The sequence below is a fragment of the Calonectris borealis genome, chromosome 21 (assembly GCF_964195595.1).
Source record: "Calonectris borealis chromosome 21, bCalBor7.hap1.2, whole genome shotgun sequence".
In the NCBI taxonomy this organism is placed as follows: domain Eukaryota; kingdom Metazoa; phylum Chordata; class Aves; order Procellariiformes; family Procellariidae; genus Calonectris; species Calonectris borealis.
Window position 1 is genome coordinate 5,804,336 of NC_134332.1, and position 22,938 is coordinate 5,827,273.

The 22,938-nt window shown below is 48.8% G+C and overlaps 1 protein-coding gene across 1 annotated transcript in view; it reads right to left on the minus strand.

The window, feature by feature from the left end:
• Nucleotides 1-3,802: 3,802 nt before the first annotated feature.
• CACNA1B (calcium voltage-gated channel subunit alpha1 B) overlaps nt 3,803-22,938 on the minus strand; it is a 296,895-nt gene continuing 277,759 nt past the window's right edge. Inside the window, exons 40-49 of the mRNA XM_075170459.1 lie at nt 20,612-20,720; nt 18,564-18,671; nt 17,165-17,277; nt 16,134-16,261; nt 14,920-15,046; nt 14,205-14,315; nt 12,368-12,403; nt 9,744-9,951; nt 9,367-9,578; nt 3,803-5,350 (exon numbers count right to left, since the gene is read on the minus strand). Of these exons, the coding sequence (XP_075026560.1) occupies nt 4,814-5,350; nt 9,367-9,578; nt 9,744-9,951; nt 12,368-12,403; nt 14,205-14,315; nt 14,920-15,046; nt 16,134-16,261; nt 17,165-17,277; nt 18,564-18,671; nt 20,612-20,720 (1,689 nt within the window). The 3' untranslated portion in view covers nt 3,803-4,813. The remainder of the gene's footprint in view (nt 5,351-9,366; nt 9,579-9,743; nt 9,952-12,367; nt 12,404-14,204; nt 14,316-14,919; nt 15,047-16,133; nt 16,262-17,164; nt 17,278-18,563; nt 18,672-20,611; nt 20,721-22,938) is intronic.

Sequence of the window (22,938 nt, forward strand, 5' to 3'; positions counted from 1 at the left end):
AAGAAACCCAAACCCTGCACGGACTGCAAGCCAAGAGAAGTTATTCTGCTCCAAATTTTGCTAATGATTTGCTGTGTGACCTCCAGCAAAACATTTTCTTCACATGCTACAGCCTGAACTGATGATCAGGAGGGAAAAGACCTTTTCCTTGCATGTCCGGCATTTCACATGATACCCGAATCCGAGGTGGGACCTTGGGTCGTCTCATCACAGCAAAGATGCAACAAGAGAGAAGAAGAGGAGTTGAATACTAAAATAAACCTTGTACTCTGAACAGTACTGAAAAATGCAAAAATGCAACGGTCCTCCCTTCAGCAGTGCTCTCTAGCTGCTAATGTTTTTTCTCAATTTTTTGGAGAGTCCTTGGCGTTGTCAGAAGTGTCACAACACCACACCCTGATGAAGGAGATGCACGCAGTAGATTTTTCCCCCTGGTAGGGAATGAAGCTGGTTCTCCAGTTATCCAAAGAAATTAAAAGTTCCTTCCTCGTGTACCAACAGACCTTGGGTTTTCCTTCTGCTCAGTGCAAGCCTTGGGAGTAGAAACTTCAAGGTATACTCAGCAAGTAGTATTATTATTAATTTTTTTTTCTGTAAGTGCTACAGCACGCCCTGGACACGTGGCAGACTCCTGACACCAGTCCAACCCCACGTGCTACCAATTTCGATGCCCATGCCTGCCTGAGGTAGCGCCAAGGACACTTGCTCGGAGGTTTAATAAGGGTTAATTCTAAAGAGCGCCGCACGCCCAACATTTTTGCACATCAACAAGAGAAACATCCCCTAAAAACCTCCAAGGAATCAATCACTGCTAGGGTTTTTTGTAACCCTCAACTTAAATTATGCGATTTTGCTGCCTGTTGGACTCCAGGAACTGTAATCTCCATTCTGGATCCACACTGCAAAGGCAAATTTGCAAACAGCTCCCTACTCAGAGCGAGCATCTGTGAAGCCTGCATGGAAACAAACACAGACGCGGCCAATTTCTTACAGCATCCCAATTCGGGCTAAACTAAATCCGGTTTCACGCCGGATCTCACGGGCTATCGCTCCACGTGGTGGTCAAGCCAAGCTGCCTCCCGCGGCTCTCTCCTAGCCAGCCCGCCGGTGGGAGGCTGCCCTCAGGATGGCGGTCCCCCGGTCACTAGGCACACTGCAGACACCATCTTTGAATTTGTAAGGTTTTTTGCTAAGTTTTTATTTTAATTCAAGGACTTTGCTTCATACAAAATGTAATTGTAGAAACAACTGCAGAATTCAAAGTTTGGCTGATAAATATTACTCAGGCAGCAAACTAGGCAATCACAGAACCTTTTTTTTTCTTTTTTTTTTTTTCCCCCTTTGTTTTTTTGGGTAAAGTTCCGCTTGTGTTGCATGGTTGGAACTTTTATAATTTTTAACACTGTTTTTTTAAATATAAAGTTTTGCAACAAACCCCCAATTTATATCAAATATAATTAAAAATTAACAACTGATGAATACATTGTATCAAAAAAGTACGAAGATAAACATTTTCCATGCACATACTTTTTATATATATGTATATATGTATATATTTTACATGCAAACATTACTTATTCAAAGTACAGCCACTACGAGACTGGTTCTGGATGCAGAAAACTGATCGGTGCAATTCAAGTTTGGCAACTCACTATGAGGATTCTTGGAAATATCATGTACGCATTGAAGAGACAGCGGAGAGGCTGTAAAAAAAGGTAGGAAAAGGGTTATGAACAAGTGTGGTCAGGCTTGTCTGTCACTGTCGTTGACCCCTACGAGGCGAGTGGAGGATTGGACAACTTGAGACGCTTCTTCGTGTTCTGCCCAAGGACTGGAGCGACCCACGGCCGTTGTGGGGCTGTGCGCTTCCAGACGGTGTGTTGGTGTGGGGCTGGGGGTTTGAGGATCTCAAATGGTAGAGGAAGGGGAAAGGCGGAGTGGAGGAAAAGACAAAATTATTCAGTACAGAAAGACATCTCTTTTGCTTTCCAGTGTGGGTACAATGTTTGCATGCACTGTCAGAGAGATCGCTTTTTCCCCTCTCCTTTACTTCCTGGAGTAAAATAGTAATGTTTTCTTTAAAATTTCAAATCAAGTGTTTGTGCCTTCATATAAGGAAAATGTATAAAACATTTGGTCACAATCATGCTGAAGCCTGAAACAGGAAAATCCAGCAGATAAAGCTACAGAATGGATGAAGGTCTTTCTGACTCTTGGTGGTTTGGATGTGTTTCCGAACGTGTCATCTTGTTGCATAGCCCTCCGTTTGCAAATTACAGCCATTACCCATCGCGGACCTCTGGCTACCGCCCTTCCTTTATTCAAAGTGCACATAAATACAGAGACAGACAAATAGACAGGAGTTATCTTTTAGCAGAATCCAGGGATGAGATTGGCCAGAGATTATTATTTAGTAACGGAACAAAAAAAAAAACCACAGAAGGAAACGAAACCAGGTTGAATTTCCTCAACAGAAGAGCTACAGGAGATGTGAAGAACCACCCTACAGCAGACCGCTCTCTGCCTGAGGCTGAAAGTCTGTCGCTGAGAGCACGAGAGACCTCCTGAGCGTTTTGGTAGCATCCAACACCCTTCAACCACCCCAGCGACAAAACGACTCCCCAGGGTCCAGCGGCATCTCTACCCATCCTAAGTGATCACCTAGAGGAGTTTCACAGTTCTGGGGCTTGGTAGATCCTCTGAAAAAATTCATCTGTCCAACACTCTCCTTTTTCCTATCAACATTTTTAACGATGCGCTTGTCTGGCACCTCCCACGCTTCCACCTTTAACCTTTTGTCAGTGTACTACACGTCCTCTGGCTGCCCTGTGCCTCGAATTAGCTCTACAATGGTTCGTCAGACCCACGGACGCAAGGTCCTGCCCAGGCTTTTCTTTCAGCGCTCCCTCCCCTCCAGCACATCGCGTTTGCCCCTTTCCCAGGCTCAAAGTGCAGAAATCCACACGTGCACGAAAGAAAGAAATCGTCCAACGTAAGAGTCATCGCAAGAACACAGAAATCTCATCCCTGAGAATCAGAGTTAGAGGTTTTGCTTACTTTTTTTTTTTTTCCCCCAACCTTCTCCTAACAGGCAATAAGAACAAGACCCCCTCCAACTGCCCTCACCACAAATCGTGCGCCGTGGAACACGGCCAACTCCCACAGCCCAAGGGCGACTTGACACGCAGCGCGAAAGACACTTCTCCTCCTGCAAGAGTACCTCTGCAGATGCTGTACTTTTCCACCTGCACCTCTCCCGCAGGACCTAAACACTAGTAAATGAGAAAAGGCCGGTTTTGTTTGCTGCAATCACTCCCCTCCCACCGTTAAAAGTATATTAAAAAAAAAAAAAAAAAAAAAGAAGAAGAAAAGATAAAAAGGCCAAAAAAACCCCAAACTAACCCCAAAGCATGTTTGCCTTCCCCACTGTAAGCTTCCAACCCGGTACTCGAATACACTGTCCAGTAACGCGGTGCGGGGTGTTGTGTGCACCGCGGAGCGTCCGAGGTGAGCAGCTCCGCCCGGCTCTGCCCTCCCTCCCCTCCTGCCCCTCCCCACGCTCGCCCAAGGTCTGATGCATCGAAGCAAGAGGTTGCATCGTCGCTGTGAAAGATTTCAAAGGTTAGGCACTTAGTAGTGAACAACTGGAGCATTCGGTAGAAACGGTGGGACCTGGAATGACAATTGGACTAATTCTCTACATAAAGAGTATTTTTTTTTTTTTTTTACTGTACAATTTACAAAAATGCACACAATGAAAAGTTAAAGTTCTATCTAATAGCTTGATATAAAACCAATAACATTTCTTCTTCTCACCCCTACGCTTTTTCCTCTTTTTTTTTTTTTTTCCTGGATTTTTTTTTTTTTTAGTTGTTTTTTGCTAAATCAAGCTTATATTGTAAACAAGACAAAACAGTGAGGGCGTGTTGCGGCCGACAGGATAGAGGGACGGAAAGAAAAGTCTCAGCAGCAAGGAAACAGTCCTTACAAAGTAGTTCTCTTGTGGCTTTATCATGTGTCAGTGTGAAGGACCCGACGTGGTGAGTAAAATAAAAGAGACCCACACGGCAGCGGTGTCAGAGCAGAGTCCCGGCTGCCGGAGCGCTCGGTCGGCTCGGGGAGGTGTCACTGGCTCCGCCGGAAAGGATTGCTGTGGCTGAACATCAAGTCCCAACGGACTGTCCTTTGTTCTGGTCTGTGTTTCTCCTCTCCCAGTTTCGTGGGTAGATCTCTTCCTTCTTAGCGGTGAACGAGAGAGAACGCGGATGCGATCTTTGTTCATGTGTGTCCGTTTGCAAACCCCGACTCCCACCCTGACGGTGGAAAAAAATATAATAATAAATTAATTAAGAAATAGCCCAACAAAAACTGCGCCAATCTCGAAAAGGATCGACAGTCTGCTTTTTCCGCCGTCGAAGGTGAGGACCGCTCTTCTCTCGGCTTCTCGCGCGTGTCACGGATTTGGCATCTGGTGCGTGTCTTGGAACTAGACAAGGCAGTAGGGAGGCGGGGGAGAGGGGGAGAGAGAGGTGCGCTCCCCCCGCTGCCTTCCTCCTAAGGAGGGAGCCTTCTTCCTCGATTTGTCTAGTGCAACAAAAAAGAAAAAAAAAAAAAAGAAAAAAAAAAAAGAAAAAGAGAGGAGAGAGGCTGCAGGAGTGTCTCCGGACCCGGGGGCAGAGCAGTTCTCGCGGCGGGGGCTGCCCCGCGGGCCCCCTCCGGCCCCGGGCACCGCGCGCGTCGGAGCGCACAGCCTTCCAGATGATAAAACTCATCGATTTTAAACGCGCACACCTTGAAGGGTTTTGCCATGCCGCTAGCACCAGTCATCCTCATCGGCTTCGTGGTAGTAACTACGTCCTCTGGTGCCAGTCCCGGGGCCCGTGTTGAGACCCAGCGTGTAATGGTAGCCGTTGGGCACCCTGCGGATTTGGTGAGACTGGGAGGTCAAGGAGGAGACGTAAGAAGTCCTTGAGGACCGTCCCGAGTTGGTGGCCACCGCCTCCTCGAAGGTGAGGGTGTCCTCCGGCACCGCGCGGTAGGGGCTGTCGGCGTCGTCGCGGTGGCCCAGGTAGGGGTCGGAGCCGATGCGGGCCACCGCCGGCGGGGGCGGCTGCTGGTCCCCGCGCAGCAGCGCGTTGTGCTCGGACAAGCCGCGGCTCAGGCGTCCCGGGGAGAAAGTGGGCAGGCCGGTTTGGAAACTGGTGAAGTGCACGGGCGAGGAGTTAGCGGTCTTGTAAGTGATGCTGGGGCGTGGGGTTAGTGGAGTCTGTGGGAGCTGCCTCCGACCCCGGCATGGGGTACTAGCACCAGATGTCGACAGCAAGGGGCTCCCATTAACTGAACCACTGCCCTACATAAAAATTGGAACAAAGCAAATCAAAAAATAAAAAAGGGAAACACCAGACAAACACAAAGGCAGGCAGGTATAAAACAGAAGGAGAAGCAACAGGAGGGAGAGACAAGTCACAAGAGGAAAGAAAAGCAAAAAAGAGAGAGTTTAGACAAGCACAGTTAGGGGGAGGAGGTTCTTGAGAAATAATTCAACACGAGATGTAAAGAGCTGGAGAACTAAAGTTCTGCGAGCAGTAAATAAGAACAGAAACGATCAGAGCATCGGTAGGACGCAAACTGGCAGACGGCTCCAACAGAAGGGGACACTGTCCGGAGGGAAGGCATCCACATCATACACGGGCTCGACATGCGCCTTACCTGAACCAGGCGGGAGCAGCTCAAAAGCCTATGGGGTTTTTTTGCAAATACGATTTTGCAAAACAGCACCCTCTGCTTTGGGGCAAATTTTTGCAGAACTTCACCCACCGGTTGTGAATGCTGATGTTGGGGAGCATTTCTGTGGTCAAAATTGGATTATGTGGAAGGAGGATTTGGGGGCAGACTATTTTTTTTGTAGTTTTGGGAATGAAATGCGTGAATGAATGCGTATTTGATTAAATAGCCACTTTCTGAAAAAAAACAACAACAAAAAGCTTTTTCGATGGGCTTTAACTTGAACAAGAGGGTTCCCTAAAGAAAAACATGTTCACCTTCTCCGCTTTAATACTGCACATTTGATTTTTGAGTGGTAGAAAAGTCTGGCAGCTTCCTGAGTTACTAATAGTGACATGTGGGAGTGAACTAAGCTACAGTAAGTTAAAAAATGCTGTGAGTGAGAGGAACGGGCCCTTGTTTTGGCATTTCTATTTACGTTCTCCCAGGGCAGTACATGAATAGCCCTGTGAGCGCGTTTTAAAAATCCCTTAGCCTTTTGTGACCTAACATTTTGAGACCAGTCCTTTAATTTTTAAAGAGCGGCTTTTCCTTCCTATAAAAACGTCAGGTTGTTGCTTGTTGGGCTATCAATCAACGCTTGTTCTGCTCTGCCTGGGTTTTCCAGCACAGTTTTGAGGGCAAGCCCGGCAGTGCTGGAGGCTATCAGCCCAGCGGCTGGATGTAGAGGCTGTTTTAGCTGTGGTTGCCAGGAGCCATGCCATGTCTATCAGCAGAAGAGGCAATACCCGCGTTACCTGGGGGTGCAGAGCAGCCTGGGTGACCCTCACTGCAGCCCTGCCCTCCGCAAGCATTGGGGACTGACAAGGCATTTGCTGCTCGTGCTGCTGGACCAACGACCCACGTCTTTCCTAGCCTGGAAACCAAGTCTTTGCCTTTCTCTTCTTTCATTTTCACCCTCTCGCTTCTCTGGCATCCCCACATTTCAGCCTTACTCTGCCACAGACCCATATTCCCGTCCCAGGCACCCGCCCCCCGGCCGAGCTGCCTCCCATCACCTGCCTCCTGGTGATGGAGGAGATGGTGACCACCACCCGGTGACCTACAATGTCCCAACATCCAGGGGAAAATGCCCAGCCTTTTCCAAGGGCTTGAAGCTTAGCACCTCAAAATTACAATACTTACAAAAGAAAGCAGAACTAAATTGTTTGGATAAGTATTGAGCTGCCTAAAATTTTTTTTTTTTTTTTGGTGAGATTTTCAAACTTCTTTTATCCAGGACCCATTCAGGAAATGATCTTGATTGTAAAAAAAATGGTGAGGTCTTTTTTCAAAATGTCCAACAAGCTCCTTCCTGCTGAAACATTTTGAAATTCCAAGAAGTTTCATCTCATTTAAAAAATGCTTTCCCCAGATTCCTCGTGAAATGGGATTTATATTTAACAATTCACCTGCGCTGAAAAGGAAACAGTGAAATAATTCACAGAAGACGCGTAACATTTCTATGTGGGTCAAACAAAACATTGTGAGTTGACCCACAATTAAATGTTCACGGCTTGGTTTTCTTGTCTCCCCTTTTTGCATTAAAAAAACTCCAAAGAACTTCTTTTTGAGCCAAACCTGTCCTGATTTTTGGCCTGGCTCTAGCTGGAACGAAGCCACCTTGTCGGCAGGGGGAAGCTCAAGTCAGCCTCTCTTTTTGATATACGCAGGGGCCTCCACGGTGAAACGTGCTGGGCCAGGGCTCCTGGGAAAAGCTGCATCTCCCAAGGAGAGGGAGAGACTAACAAAGAAAATACCTGAGAGTTAACAAGCACCTTGTTATCGAGCCAAAATAACGCAGGAAACGGACTGACAGCTTCTCGCAGACACCTTGTTAAGACAAGGGCTCTTCAGCTCGTTGGGACAGAAGTGATATGCTGCTTTGGCTATTTTTTTTTAACCCCTTTTTTTTTTTTTTTCAGAACAACCAGGGGATGTATTAGCAGCTCCACTCAAAGCAGATAACGTGTGAGTGGATAAAATACACGGACATCGAAACAACAGGATTTCTCTGCCTTGCCTTACTAAACCCACACAGGACGTGGGTGACAATACAGACTTCACTGGAACCGGGGAACAGGTTTATACAGGGCAGCTGATGCTCTAATGCTGATTGTCTTCTAACTACGGGAAGGTTTCATTTTTTTAATTAAAACATACGTGATATTTAAAGATCTGGTAAGCTGAGCGTGCAAGAAAGGAGAGACATCGTGCTAAAAATCAGTGCCATCTTCCTGCCTCTCAAAGCAGAGGGAGAAATTCAGAAATGGAAAGAAAAACTCATCTGCAGTCGGGGACTGCAGCAATGGAAAAGACCTGTTGGGCTGCAGCTCCCGCTTGCTACGTCCAGGGTGCATCAGACCTTAAACCGATGTCGCATCTGCTCCCAGCTGAGAACGACTGTGCAAAGCACGTCCCACGCCCTGGGTGCCTCCAGGGCTGCGGGGCAGCAGCCCCCGAGCACTCGCTGCAGCACACAGCCTCTGATGCTGCAGCCTGGATGCTGCTGAGGATGCAGGGAGAGAGAAAGGCACGGGACAGGGTAAGGAGACAAAAAGCTGCTTCATTTTGCAGCTAGTGGGACACTACGAAACCTCTTCATTTAAATCCTTCCCCTGGGTTCTAATTCATGCTGAACACAGGATTTCCTTCTGCTCCCCACGAGCTGATGTTGCTGCAGGGGCTCAGGGCTGACAGCATCGCTCAGCCCCTCGAGACACCCGGCCGGTCACACACCACAGTCGGCTGCAAATTTGGGGAGGTTTTGGAGAGTGGCCAGAGCCTCCCTCTCGGCTGTGCGTTACTTGGAGATGTTTGCAGACAACATGCTGGCCCAGGGCTGAGCTCTCTCCCCTTCCACCCAGGTCCTGCCTTCTCCTACATGCCTCCTCTCCCTTACCGCGATTTCTCCTCCCAGCTAGAGAGCACATTTGAAGATTGATTTGACACTAGGGAAAAAAGACTTTTTTCCTCAATTTTCAGAAAATTAACCTGTTCCACTACACAGGACAGCTCTGAAGCCCATGCAACAGCAGTTGGAAAATCTTGCTGATATGAGCAAACCCTGCTGAAACCCCGGCTCTGGCTGCCTGGAGTCCCTACGCTGTATTACGTTGGCTTGTACTGCGATGGCAAGGGTTTCTTTGGCAACCACCAAATGTGGGTGCATGGGGCAGCAGTAGGTGCGGGATTAACACAGCTGGCAGGGGAACGGTTCAGCTCAGTTGCCCAGGTCCCACGCCACGCTGCCAGCCTGCCTTGGCTCAGATACACTTTCTCCACCAGCACCAAGAGCTGCTGGTTCTCGGGTCTCCCAGGCTGCTCTGCTGAAACCACGAGCAAGGGTGTCCTTGGCAGTGGGGTCTCTGCGAGATGCCTTGAGTCACTCACTGTAGGTGGCTACTAAAGAGCCATCAAGTGACATTTCAATCCCTGTTTTGGATGTGAAGCACCAAGCACCAAGCAGGATCTCAATGGCTTTATTCCTACTGCCTGGCCTTCCTTCCCCATCCTGTCTCTTTTACTTTAAGCAACACATGGAAAAGGTGCGTGCATTCCCGGAAGACCTTAGGGCTCTTTTCCCACCCTGCATCTCCTCACCTGTCTGTGTGGACCTTGCTCTGGCCCTCCGTTGGGTGAGGTGGGCCTGCTCTGATCGGCAGACTTGGGCTGAGAACGGTCCCGGCTGCCGTAGCGGTCGCAGGAGTAGAAGCGCTGCTTTTCGGAGGAGGAGGAAGAGTGCTGCTTCCTCTCTTGGGACCGGCCGCGTTCCTGCTTCTTGTCCTTGGAAGAAGACTCACCAGACTGGGCCACTGAAAAAAGAACGTTGGTTGGGGATCACCAACACGGGAGGAACTCCCAAGTGTGGGGCAGGGAGGTGCTTCCACGCAGACAGGACCTCAAATCACATCAGATGACTGCTGTGCATCCTGAAGGGAGGAGGACAAGGGACAAATCCTTGTTTGCAAAGCACTTACCAGCTTCTCCGTCGGCCAGCTGATGGGGGGACCTGTCCAAGGACTTCTGCTTCTTCTCTTTCCGCCGGTGGCAGCGGTGGTGATGGTGGTGATGCCCTTGCTCCGGCGGCATGCGCTCCAAGGAGTACTCGTAGAGGTGCATGGCATGAGGACGCTGCGGGGTCAGCGTGGAGACGGAGCGCTTCATGGGGCTCGTGTCCGGGATGGGCTGCAAGGCAGACGGAGGGACAGGGAGCAGGGTGAGGGCAGGCGCTGCACCGTGCTCAACTGCTTGGTTCCCAGCATGGGGAGGGTTTTACAGTAAGAGAAAGGGGGCAAGGAGGGGAAGGAGAAAAATGGTTAATTGGATATAACTGGAATGGGCAGAAGGACTTGTGGAATGGTAGAGTGAGTGCTAGATTTGAGGAGCAAATGTGATCTCCGTTTGCTGAAATGGGCTTTACTTTTAGCAGAGTGCCAATCCACAGGTACCATGGGCGCAGAGCGATAGGCAGCACTTCACACCAAACACAGCGTCACAGGAGTCAGCAGATTAGCAGGGGCACAGGGAAGCACAGTAGCCAAGCATCTCACAAAGATAATTCTCCAAGACTAGTTTCTCCAAGACCCAAAGCTGCTTCTGGGCATGTGGTCATCCCAAAGCAACCCCAAAGAGGAAAGCACGAAAGTGTTGCTGGGCACCATACGGAGAGGGAAAAAAATCAGGAATAAGTGGGCAAGGTTCAGGCCAAGCCACCGAGAAATTACTTCTATCTCCCTGCAATTGAAGACGACTGCCATCAAACATTTAAACCTCTCTTGTCCCACCATCACTCCTTGAAGCCCTTGTGGCTGGGACAAGCAGGATAGCATGTATGTTCTGCAATTCTACCAGGACACCTCCAAAAATGACTACTTGGGTTTGCTATTGCTGTTTTCACATCATTTGTGGCCAAACGTCTGGGCACGGAGCGCAGTAACACAGCCTTGCTGGACATTGCTGGACCCTGTCCCTGTCCCAGTGGCAGCTCTAGCCTCTGTTCCCTTCCCTTTAGGTTCAAAACCTTACAAAGATGCTCTGTAGAAACTAAGACAAGTGGACTGCAGGACAACTATTCTCACAGCCTTTCCCTTCCCTACTGCCCAGTCACCAGGTATAAAGCTCAGAAAACGAGGGCAATTCCCATGTGTCCTTCTCTTTCACTCTGCTGGCCTCCAGCTGGCTCTGGGGTGGAGACAGGGCTTCATCCATCCTCTGGAGGCTTCCCTGGGTCTACCACTGCATCAAAGCTGCGTGGCAAAGGAAAGACCTCGGAGCACGGCGGCCCAGCCTGATGGGGAGGGAGCTCAGGATGTCCTCTGGTCCCTCAGCTTTACGCTTGTTTGAATTCATAACCCAATATGTGCCTCCAACAGTTCTCACAGAACATTTACTTTGTTCACTGTAACCTTTCCAAAGTGCCCTGTATTATTTTTACTGTCTATGCTATTTTGTTTGCTTACCCTGAAATTCAGATCTCTGCTGCCCCGTGATATTTACACAATGCAAAGCCAGTTGTTTCGCAGCTCTGCTCGTTATTTTGAGTGGAAAGAACCGCTCTCCCTCCCAGCAGGCTGTCACGGGTGGATTATCTTGCAAGCAAAGATGCAGTCTGGCCTGAATTTTTGCTTGCTGCTCTCTCTTGCTAGGAGTTCCCCAGATTTTGGTGCTTCCCACTGGAGGGCAAGGCGGAGTGCCAGAGCTGGCAGGTTTGTCAGAGACACAAGGCAGAAACTGCTGGGGCGGGGGGGCACAGCACAGCCTGCGGCATCGGCGCATCCCCAGCGTCTGCACCGGTTCAGTCAGCGGGACCGTCTTGTGCTGCATTTGTCTCCTCCTGGGTCTCTTGCTGCGTGCACTTTCTATGGGCAAGAAATTACACTGGAGAGCTTCGTGTTTGTCCTCCTTGCTTCCTGCTGAGCCTGAAGATGGAGGAGGGCGGAGAGGTCCATAAACTGGACAGTCAGATTCAGGCATTGACTGATGTGGGCAAAAAAGTGAAAAGTGAAAATACTTCCCACTAAAAACACTTACCCAGATTTCCAAAATCCATTTAGGAGCTGCCAGGAAGAAGACGACAGATTTTTCCAACAAAAAGCCATCCAAATCCGTAAGAAATTCACATTTCTCTTTGGACTTTGGACCTGATTCTGTGCTTATTCCAGGGACAGAAGTCCCCGCTGACACTAATGGGAAGTGGCACAGCAATGAATACCCTTTCCATAAATCCTGGCAATGCTCTCGTTATGTTAACGGGGCATGCACAAACTCCCCACAAGCCTTGGAGACTATACCATAACCCTTCAGAGAGTTACTAATTGCTTCTTCATTACCAAACCAATTGTTTTCACTTCCTAAATTCCTGTGCAACAAGGCATACAAAAACAAACAAATAAGCAAAACAAACAAACAAAAAGTCCCTGCTATTACAGCATGCAGCGTGCAATTGTGGATCGAGGGAACTGCAGCAAAGTGGAAAGAGATAGCGGCTGCGTCGGTGCAACGTTGGACTCCAAATGAGAAGGGAAAAAAGTAAAGGGTTAAGGAAGGTTAATTATTTCTTAACAGGAATTTAATAGGATACAACTTAGTGCAAACTACATACTGCTAGGTAACTCCCAGGTGACCGTGCTTTGCTCCTCTGCAAACAATTCGGACAAGATGAGAGACATTATTTGAAGCAGCCCCACAGTACAGCCATTGTCAGACATCACGGCAGATGTGCAGCAGACACGATGACGACAAGGGAGGGGAGGTGATGGGGGAGGAGGGCAGCAAAGAGGGAGGGAGGAGGTGAGATTGAAAGCATAGGAAGATTTTTTTTTTTTTTTTAAAAAAAGTGGAACATAAAACGACAGAGGAATGACAGGCAAACAGAAAGGGAGACATCCAGAAACGGAAAGCATTGCAAATAAGAGTTATAAAGAACTCAAAGTTTGGGGGGAGCAGAAGCAGCATGTGAGAAGGAGGGTGGAGGGCATGGAGGGGGAAGACACACACAGAAAGTACATCAGTTATTCAGCTGAAGCTACAACCACCAAAACATCGTATTATTAAATGAGGTTAGATCCACTCAGATACCACGGGCCTGATTCATAACGAGATTAGACAGCTTTCAGCCCCAGGGAACACGTACCGTGCTTCTGCGAGAGACGCTCACTTCTGCAAATATCTGACTGCAACGGAGAGGAGTTTCCTAAGGAAAGGCTCGTGCTGCTGGCATCGCTGCTGCCAGCTGCGTTGCCTTGGAAGGAAAGATGCTACTTGTGGTCTAGAATAAAGGACAACTTTGTTCGGGGAAGGGGGAAGGAAGGGAGTATGGGTTTGCTTTGGGGTCTGTTTCTTTTATTGAGCACGTTGAGTAGTGTTCCTGATAAGGCAGAGAATCCCAGCTCTCATACAAAGACTGCAGTTTCTGAAGTCAGCTGGGAAATTTGCTAGCCGATGAAGTATAGCTTGTGCCAGCCCGAGCACGTTAGCAAAAAGATTATATCTGTTGGAGCTATTGCTGTGTATGCAATACACAGGCTTTTAGTTTTAGGGTGCAGCATATCTTTCACGTGCTGCTTCCCAAGGAGAGCAATGGAAACAGCCCATGACCACGGGCTGCTCGCTCCCGACTGTATGAATCAGGCCTTTGAATGAGAGAGACACAGCTAGGAGTGGGAAGATGTTCTGACACACAGGAGGCAGGACGGTGGCTGGAGAGCAGCCAGGACAAGAAGCTAGCCATGAACATGTGAAATGCCCAAAAATGATCTGTGGAAACCATGACATCCTACGCACTAAGTAGCGTCCACAAGTTGCTGTAAAAGTCAACTCTAGGGATGAGATTTCTTTACAAGAAGTTAAAGAAGGGAAATCTTCAACGACATTTTACTGGCCAAAGTCACAATACAGTATATACTAAATACTGTGGGAAGAGAAAAAAACCAGGCAGGATGCTTAGTGTCTCAATGCAGCCTTCCAGGCACAGGCTCCCTGTATTTTCTGTACCTACTACATTCATCAAAGAGAATCACAGCACATCTCCGGCTTTCGGGCACAGGAGCATGCCTTGACTGTCTGTCTGGATAGATGGCACGCAGCCGTCAATGGGAAACATATGCCTTCCTGGAATACGGGCCGGCAAACAGTATTGTCCCCAGTCAACCAGAACAGACACTCTTGGGTAGGTAGTCACCAGTTAGCTACCCAGAGAGATTTCTCTGGGTTGCTTTTTGCTGCAACCAGCGATGAGTAGAATTGGGGACGGTGCTGTGTCTACACATGAATACCTGCCATCCAAGCACAAAGGTTGGTTACCTGTCTCCAGGTTCAGCAAACATCTTTTAAAACAAATATTCACAAGCAACTTCCAACAACACGGCAAGCAGAGAGAAGATACGAAGTTCCTGACCCACTCTCAGTCTCCCACCACCAGTAAAGTCTCCCTGGCTCACCTGAGTTTCGGCGGCCAGGCGTGGCATGGAAGCCGCCCGCCCCTGGCTCTCCAGGCCTGGTTGGTGTTCTCCGTTGGCAAGTGTGGGGCTGATTTCCCTCATTTCTACCACCTGATCGAAACAAGAAATGGTTTCAGCAGAAGAACATGCACATCAGCTTTGAAGCCATCATCTGAGCAGGCTTCTGCTAAGTTTGATTTAATTGTGAAGAGATACTAATATGGGAAAGAGAGTAAATTAAGAGCTGTGGAGTGCCCAGGTTACTCTATCCACGGTGCTGTCTTGAACAAGGACAACAGTGGACCAAGCTCTTCCACCAGCCATGGCAATGAGCCCCAGCTGTGACCTGTGAAACCCCTTACCTGAGTTCGTACACCGATGACAATGGGATTGGGACAATGGGACAACTAGGAAGAGATAACCTTAAGTAACCTACCGCAGCAGACACATAATTCCCTGAAAAGTGAGTCCACATGTACAGCTATCAGACTGCAGAAACTACCAGATTTGGTTTTTCTCCACAATGTTCAAGGAAACTTGGGGTTGTAAGAGACAGAACAATGCTTGTGTCAAGGGACAGATCTACTGTCTACTGCATTTCACCCTGTCTTCACCTGTTTTTTCTAAACATTTTCTAACATTTCTAAAAATCTACTGCATTTCTCAAATCTACTGCATCTCACCCTGTCTTCACACCTTCACCCTGTTTGCTCACCCGTTCAATGGGAATTTCTTCTGAGTGGCCTCGTTCAAAAGCTGGTGTCCTGGTTTCATAAAACACGTCCTGGGTGCGTTGGGTCCCCCAAGAACTGGATTCTTTGATCCCACCCTCTGGGGCTGGCCTGTCAGAAGGAAAAGAGGAAAAAAGATTAACTCTCTTGCAAAGAGCTTTTGCTGACCTTAGTGGGATGAAGGTAAACCACTCAGATACCATGCAGGATAGGCACAGCTGCTGGTGAAGCTGTAAGGTCCCCTGGGTTTTGCCAGGGCCACTTCCCATACAGCAACAAGAAAATCAAACCAGCCATCACATTTTTTTTCAGTAACTGAGGAAAACAACTTCTGCAGCTTAAGTTCTGATGAAGAAGAATGAAGAATTTTGGAGTTCAGGCAAATTATGCAAGGCCAGTTAGACATTGGTCAGACACATCTGTGGTGATGCTAAACTACATTCACTGAATGTACAGTGGTACAGGTGGCCCTGGGTATCACTGTCGATCTGATTTTGGTTTCCCCATCGGGGTTATTTGGGACATCTAAATTTCAGATGTCTACCACTAAAAATCCAGAGCGCTTGTGACCCAGAGGAAAGTCATCTGAAGAAGAGCAGGAAACAGAGAATTGGTTAGGGATCACTGTTACTATAACTGTTTGGTAAGCTCTCTGTGGAGGTAGTATTTTGCCCAAAGAGAAAGAGTCAGATCGTGTCCTGGAAAGTCTCAAGAAGCTCTTGCTGTTACCAAGTGCCATGAGCTCAAGGGACGACTTTGTTCCCAAGGACCTTTTGACTCCCAAGAATTCACTGCAGTGGTGGTTGGTGGGTCAGGGTTTGTTTGGTTGTTTTGCAATGATTCCAAATTCCTGGAGCAAACTCCCACTTACAACCAGCCACAACGGAAAGCTCTCCAATTAAGATGCAGAGGAGACCATTAAGAAAACGTGCAGCTCTGGAGAACCCAACACTACCACCACATGGATGAATGCAACCTGAGGCAGCAGTGGGAAGCAGAGCCACACGGAGGCACCTTGGTAGCCACCGGTGGGAAATTGTCCCAGCCATGGCGTGAAGAGGCTGTGGGTCTTGGTGTCACCAGCTGTGCTGCCCCACCTCCAGAGCAACCGAACCAGCAGTGGTTGAGGTTGATGCACACACCCAGTGTGCCCCTTCTCTGCATTACAGCTTTGGTGGGGAGGTCACGGGATACTCACAACGCGCCCCCGTTGTTGAGCGAGGCCGAGCTTTTCTGGCGAAGGAACGCCTTTGTGTTGTTGAATGCTGCCGGCTGGGTTTGCTCCAAAGTGGCCTTCAGAGGGTGGAAGAGTGACACCGGTCCGGGCTGCAAAGCACAAGGGAAGGTTGTCACGGACAGAGCCGTGTAGGGAGAAGATGGGCTGCAGGGCTTTTCCTAGTTAATAAAAAGTCCACTTTGTCACCCTGAGAGATCAGCCCAGCAGAAAGCACACCCCACCTTCCCGTAGCTGTAGGAGGCTCTGAAGGACACTTGTTGCCCTCAGCTTTGCACAAGCCAATCCCCCTTCCCCCTACCAAAGTATTCCCCCGTCACCAGAGCGCAGCAGGGATTTCATACACTGATGTGACCAAAGGGGCTGTGTAACTCAGGTGGCTTCTTGTGACACTGGGTCTGCTGTAGCCTCCCATCTGTGGGACAGATGGACTGGCCACGCTGGAGATCAGCTGGATGATCATCCTGAAATCAATAGGTATTTGTCCTATCGGGAGCCATTGGGGTTTCAATCCCAAGCCAGTTTTGTGGAAATTTTTTCAAGAAATTGTAAAAATCTTCAAATCTATTAAAGCCAAAATGATTTTGACGAATTCCCATTTTCAAAAGTAACTTAAACATTTTATAGCCAAACTATCATCAGCTTCCAATAATTCTTTGGTGTCCCAAAGAAATCTTTTGGTGTTCCCCAGTCCCTAGGCCACTTCTGAAAATAGGACTTAAACTGCCAAATGTCACTTGACATTTCTTGGAAAAGATCTTTCCAGACCTACTGGAAAAGGCAGCTGCAACAATTTTTTTTCATTTTTATTTTTTGAAAGAGAGAGACTTTCAGGACAGGTTTCCATTTTTGAGACAGCATTTTCAAATCCTGCCCGGAGAAGCATCCAGACTTTCCGGCTGAAACGTGCCAGTGACTCTTGTGAGAGCTGCCCAAGGCTGGAGAAGAGGCTGCCCAAGAGGGAGGACCGAGGAGGACACCCTTGGGCTCAGTACCTGGCACAGGCCTCCAGGCGGCTGGTGGACTTGGTCCCTGCTGTTCTTATTCTGCTTGTAGAAGTCGAATATCATCAGCGCAGCGTAGACCTTCCCCACAGTCATCTCATCGGCTGTCAGAGGATGGTGAAACGCAGCAGAGACATTCAGGTGAGGAACGGGAAAGGAGCAGGAGAAGAGAAGAATAAGTCCGAGAGCACAAAAAATAACAACAAATGGGCGTGAAACACAAGGAAAGAAGAGGCGACATTAGAATGACGAGGCAAAACAGACACAGCAAAGTGGGGGAAAGAAAAAAAGACCAAGAAAAGGTTACAACAGACTCCTTCAGATCTTTGCCTGTTGCTGCCTTTCACATCTGAGGAGGATGGCCCCTCTCTCTAGCTCTCTGTAGCAAACATTCACAGAGACCATGTAGAAAAAAAACAGGCAGGAAAACTCTGTGGCATTGTAAGCATTGCCGACAGAAGAATTGCTAAATTAAGACCAGATCCACAGCCAGCTTTTTATCAACAAAGAAGCCTTATTCCTATTTCCTTGAATTACAGTCAACCGGGGCATAATGGGCTATATACATTTAAAGTATTTCATTTTTCCAGATGTCTTTTTTCACCCTCACAGCTATTCTACCAGCCCTTCCCTGCACGGTAATGGAGCACTTTTACCGTAGAACAAAGAGTTAAAGCAGCAGATATATAGGCATCAAGAGAGGAGGGGAGGAAAAGACTTAAGCAGTCACTACCCACCGATTTGCACCTCCTCAGTTCCCTCATTTTTCTTAATTAACAACGCCTTTATTGCTCTGCACTGTTTCTCATTAATCAGGAATCCAGAGCCCTTGTCTGGGCCAATCAAGACAACGGCAAACTTTCCATTTTCTCAGCACATTTGCCCAGGACATCACCAAGTAACAGAAATGCCTTTAGCCCCAAAATACCTCACTTCTGATTCTGTAAGTTCTCAGCAAACTTTAATTTTCTTCTCCTGGTTTTCTGGAGCCCAGTTGGTAGAAATTGCTCTCCCGTCCTGTAAGGCACAGGCTGGAGGCAGACAAAGCTATGAAAAAGCTCTGGAAGAGGCCACACAGGGCATCTGCCTCTTCTTGGCACGGTTTGAGGTTGGTTTTTTTTTCCCTAAGTACAGGAAATCCACCGTAGCATAATGAAATACATGCCTAGATGTGACCTCAGCGTCTCTACTCCATGGCATGGAGGTGCGGGCTGTGAGCCCTGCGGAGAGGATACCTAGAAGCTGAACTGCACTCGGTTTCTTTGCTGCATCCTCTACGTGACGGTGCGCCTAGATGGGGCTAGGGACAGAGCAGGCAAGGAGGGAGAAACCTGTTCTGGCCTTCTCAGGTGGCTGGGATGGGTTGGGTGCTTGCTGATGAACCACTTACGTTTGTGAGGAGGCACCAGCAAATCCAGAGTCTTCTGGGACAGATTGGGCCAAACCAGTGAGATCTCCTTTCTCAACTCAGCATCACACTGGTGCTGTTTAACACCCCCTGCAGAAAGGGAGGGGAGAGAGAGAGGCACACGAAGAAGAGTGAAAACCCTTGTCCTGTCAGCACGTACCACTATTCGCACAGCAAGCACAGGAGAAGGCATCTCCCCCCGCTCCCATTTCTTGCGAGCAGCGAGCCGGCGCCAGCTGCAGCAGATGTTGCAAAGGGACTTGGTGATCTCCTCCGTGACAAAAGCCTGTGAACGCTGCAGGACCACCACCGCTTCCACCTGCTGACCCTCTGCTGTTACTTGGGCCTTAAACTTAAGCTTAGACTTATTCTACCTAAGCGCAGGTGCCTGCTCATTTGGGGTGCTGGGGTGGTTTGCAGCACCTCCCAGGTGTGGTGCAAAGGTGCTGGACTATGAGCAATGCCATGACTGATTATAAACCCTCTCCACCAACAACCCTTCCCGAAGTCTTTGGCAATGAGACATAAGCACACTGCTCCATATCAGCAGCATCAACCAGCAGCTATATCACAAGGTAAACCAGAAAGAGCCGTTATTCAAATGGCCAAAGTGAGGTCTTAATACACAAGCGGAAAGTGATTAAAGTATATGTGAGCCAACAGGCCAGCTCCCAAATGAATGCACTGCACAGTAGGCAATTAAGTAGTTCATCTGAATGACAGAAATTATTTTTCTAAGAGAAAAGTAATGGGAGGAGGCTCTGGGTACTCTGCTACATGGTGGTTTGAACTCCCACACGGAAACTCATTAGGGAGGGTTTATTAAGGGCCTGTTAGTGCCACTAAAGACTCAATTAAATGTAGCACACGAAACCTATTCAAACGAAGCATATAACAACAAAACAGGTCAAAAACTCACAACCCACAGCAGATATAAACTTTAGAAAGAATCCAGCGCTATCAGCTGAGCTCTCTTCTCTGGTTCCCTTCCAGTGTGCGGCCGAAGAAAAGGGTAGGGGGAGCCTTTTCCAGTTGGAAAAGGCTGTTTGAATTACCATTGCTGACAGGTAATTTGAAGCCTAAAATAATACAAACTCTCAGCATCTTTATCTAGAGGTTATTACTAAAATAAGGCGCTGGCCCCTAAAATCCCAGGCAGTCCTAAATGCATCCTTAAAAATGAGTGTCTGATACTTGGTGTCGCTCCCCAGGGGAGTCCCAGTGACCTCCAAATTTTGTCTTCATCCAGCAGTGCCTACCCAAAGCATCAAAGACAAAGTTTAAGCAACATATGAGGAAGGTAATTAATACAGAGAGGTTGAACGGCTGGCCTAAAACCGCTTAGGAAAAGCACAGTATCCTAACCCTGCCCTGCCCTCTGCTTGTAAGAGCATTGTTACCTCCTGTTAGCTTTTAAATTAGGTATAAAAGTGCTTTGGCCAGTCATGCCTTGATTCTGACCCCAGCCAGCCTGATTAAATAGTGTAACGACCCAGAGAAAAGGCCGATGTATTTTATTACATTGCAATGCTTAATTGGGAAGTCAAGTAAACGCCTGATGAAATACTTGAATAATTAAATTTTATCTCAAGGCAGAATGCGGTTCACGGCGCTTGGAGTCATTGCTTCGCTGCCAGCAGACAACAATAGGGGAGGAAGGGCTGTTTTTCGCTCATGTTGGAATAGTTAAGAAAAGAGGTGTGGAAACTCTCATTTCTGTGTACAGCAACGAGTACACGCACAGGGCTTCTCGTCTGAGAGCTCTCAACTGGGATGGCCAAAGCTCTCCACATCCCATCGACAGGGATGCCAGTACGCAGCCACCCCAAAGGCAGAACGATGCTCAGGACCCCTCTGTTGCCTGTTCCTGAGGCTCCCTCGTCCCCGGGCGCTGGCAGATGGCAGGCAGGCAATAGGAAAACAGGGTTTCCACCTGGGGCAGGATTTCGGTGGTTTCGGGAGGACACCAAGCCAACAGACAAGTCAGGGTTTGAGCCCACACGTGCTGTCAGACATCACCTCCCTCTCACCTGAGGCGATTTTGATTTCTAGGGCAGTGCGGATCAAGGCCATCAGCGTGGACGTGAAGTGGACGGTTAAATCTTCAGGCGATATCGGCATGTTCATCCGCACCAGGCGCTGGAGAGAGAAACGCAGTGGCTGTGAGCGCGGGTCAGGATTCCTCCCCCCCTTTCCTCCCCCACTGCGAGCCCTTAGAAATAGCCAGATTACAAACGTGTGTTCACCTTTTGTGCACTGAGCTAAAATGCATCTTCTCCATATAGACACCAACTCCTTTTCAGGAGCAGGTCTGAGCTGTAACGGTGGCTTTAGTGGTTAAACAGTTGATTTGCCAGCATTTGTACTGCAATCCTGCAAAGAGAGTTCTTCCCAAAAAAGTCAGTTTGAACGCCTTCATCCCCTTTCAGAGCCTGGTACCCTGCTCCTGACAGTCTCCAACTATGTCTGCAGCCTCCAGACATGTGGCTGGTACCCATCACCCCTGACAAAGCAGCATCCTCAGGAGATATAAACCATGAAGCCACCTCCACCATCCTTTCCTACATCAGTAACCTTCCTATATTCCGGTTCTACAAGAGAAGCAATAGCAACAAATGGGACCTGGCACCCTTGAATGAAATAAGATGATGGAAGATTTGCATCCACCATCCGAGGATGCGGCTCCATCCGGAAAGCGACTGCGCCTCTTCCAGCTGCGCAGTGGCACCCCTCTTGCCAGTGAGCGGGATGTGAGGAAGGCCACTTTTGGTGGCGATGACAACAGGAGGCGTGCGACCGCTCTGTAGCCTCTGGACCGGTCCCGTGATGATGCATTTTGTACGCAGCCTGAAGCACTCTAGAAAATAAGGCTGGTGAGCCCTGCTGTGTGGCTCAAGTATTCTGGGGCAGTTTGGGACTGGCTGCTAATAACTAAAGGTGTGCAATATCCTTTTTATTGGAGACGTTTGGATTCTGTCTCTTACCTCCTTTCCCCGTGGGCATCCCACGAGCTCTGAAGGTCTTCTCCATTCCTTCCAGTCAATAAGCTACACAGCTCCATCTAGACCTTACCCACAGGGGAAGAGGCTGGATTAACATGAGCAGGACTATAATTTCCCCCAATTATGTTCTTTCAGTCTGAACATGGAATAGTTCCTCAGGATCATTGTCTTCCAAGATCTTCAGACCTGGTAGCAACTCCTTCCCCATCACCAGTCAGGACCACCTCTGATATGGCAAATTCATCATTCTTGTAGGCAGTGAAGTACCTGAGATTGCTTTGGAGAGCTGTGGCTCCCTTAACACTGCTGGCAGCAGAGCGTGTAAATGCAGATGGGGAGAAGCACTCTCCATAGCCTTAGCAACGCATTTAAAGGATGGATTTCTTCTCCTTTGGCAATCTAATGATTTCTCAGCTCCTCGGCTTTCACAAGCTGTTTAGAAACTTCCTTGGCTGGAGCCATATCAGACAAGCCTCTGTGTTTCCGTTCTCCGAGGGTACATGCAACCCGAGGAAGTCACTGGGCGTTAATTAGTCTGAGCAGAGCCTCGCAGCAGCCGGTAAAACCAAGCGTTAGCTTGGCCTGGGCCCCTTGCTCGGGAGGGAATTTCATCCACATCTGAAAGCTGCTTAGCCTGTTATTTTGATCCCTATCGCTGTACAGAAACCTTCTCTTTGTTTAACAACAGCCCAACATGCTGCTAAAGAAATGTAAGCGCAGTCAGCTGCGGGCTGCAGACTCACCGAGGCAGCGAGTGCACAGACGAGGCCAGATCCCACCTTGGCTCTGTTCACTACGCTACCACGCAATGTCAAGGGCTGGGAATATTTTTCAGAGATGCAGCTTTGCTGGTGCAATCCTCCCTTCAGATGCGACTGCAGTGGCTCAGGGGTGCCTCGTGCGACCCCGCTCACCCTCCTTGCTGGCCTGGGGAAGCTGTGCAGTAGAAGCACCGCTGCTGATGGGCAGTTTTTGCTGGTGAAGGGAAACGTGGTGGAGCCGAGAGAAGGGACCTGCCTGGAGTCTCAGGCGAGGCGAGAGGCAGAGCGGGGCAGAGAGCTCTGTGTGAGCCCTGACTCCTGTTCCTACGCTCTACCCAAAACCAAGCCAAGACTGGTGAATGAAGACTTGGACCCCCTTTCCACCACTGGGTTAGCCTCCCTGCTCAGAGAAATCTCCGACGCACAGTTTCCCAGAGGTATGAACTGAGCTGCCTTAGGCATTTTGGTGCCCTGAGAGAGGACGGACTCCAGCCCTGGGACCTTCTGCCAGCCAGGGAGAAAACATCCCCCCAGGGCGGACGGGTGCTGGTGCTGACGGAGGGCACAGGGCACTGGTCCAGTGCAAAACATCTG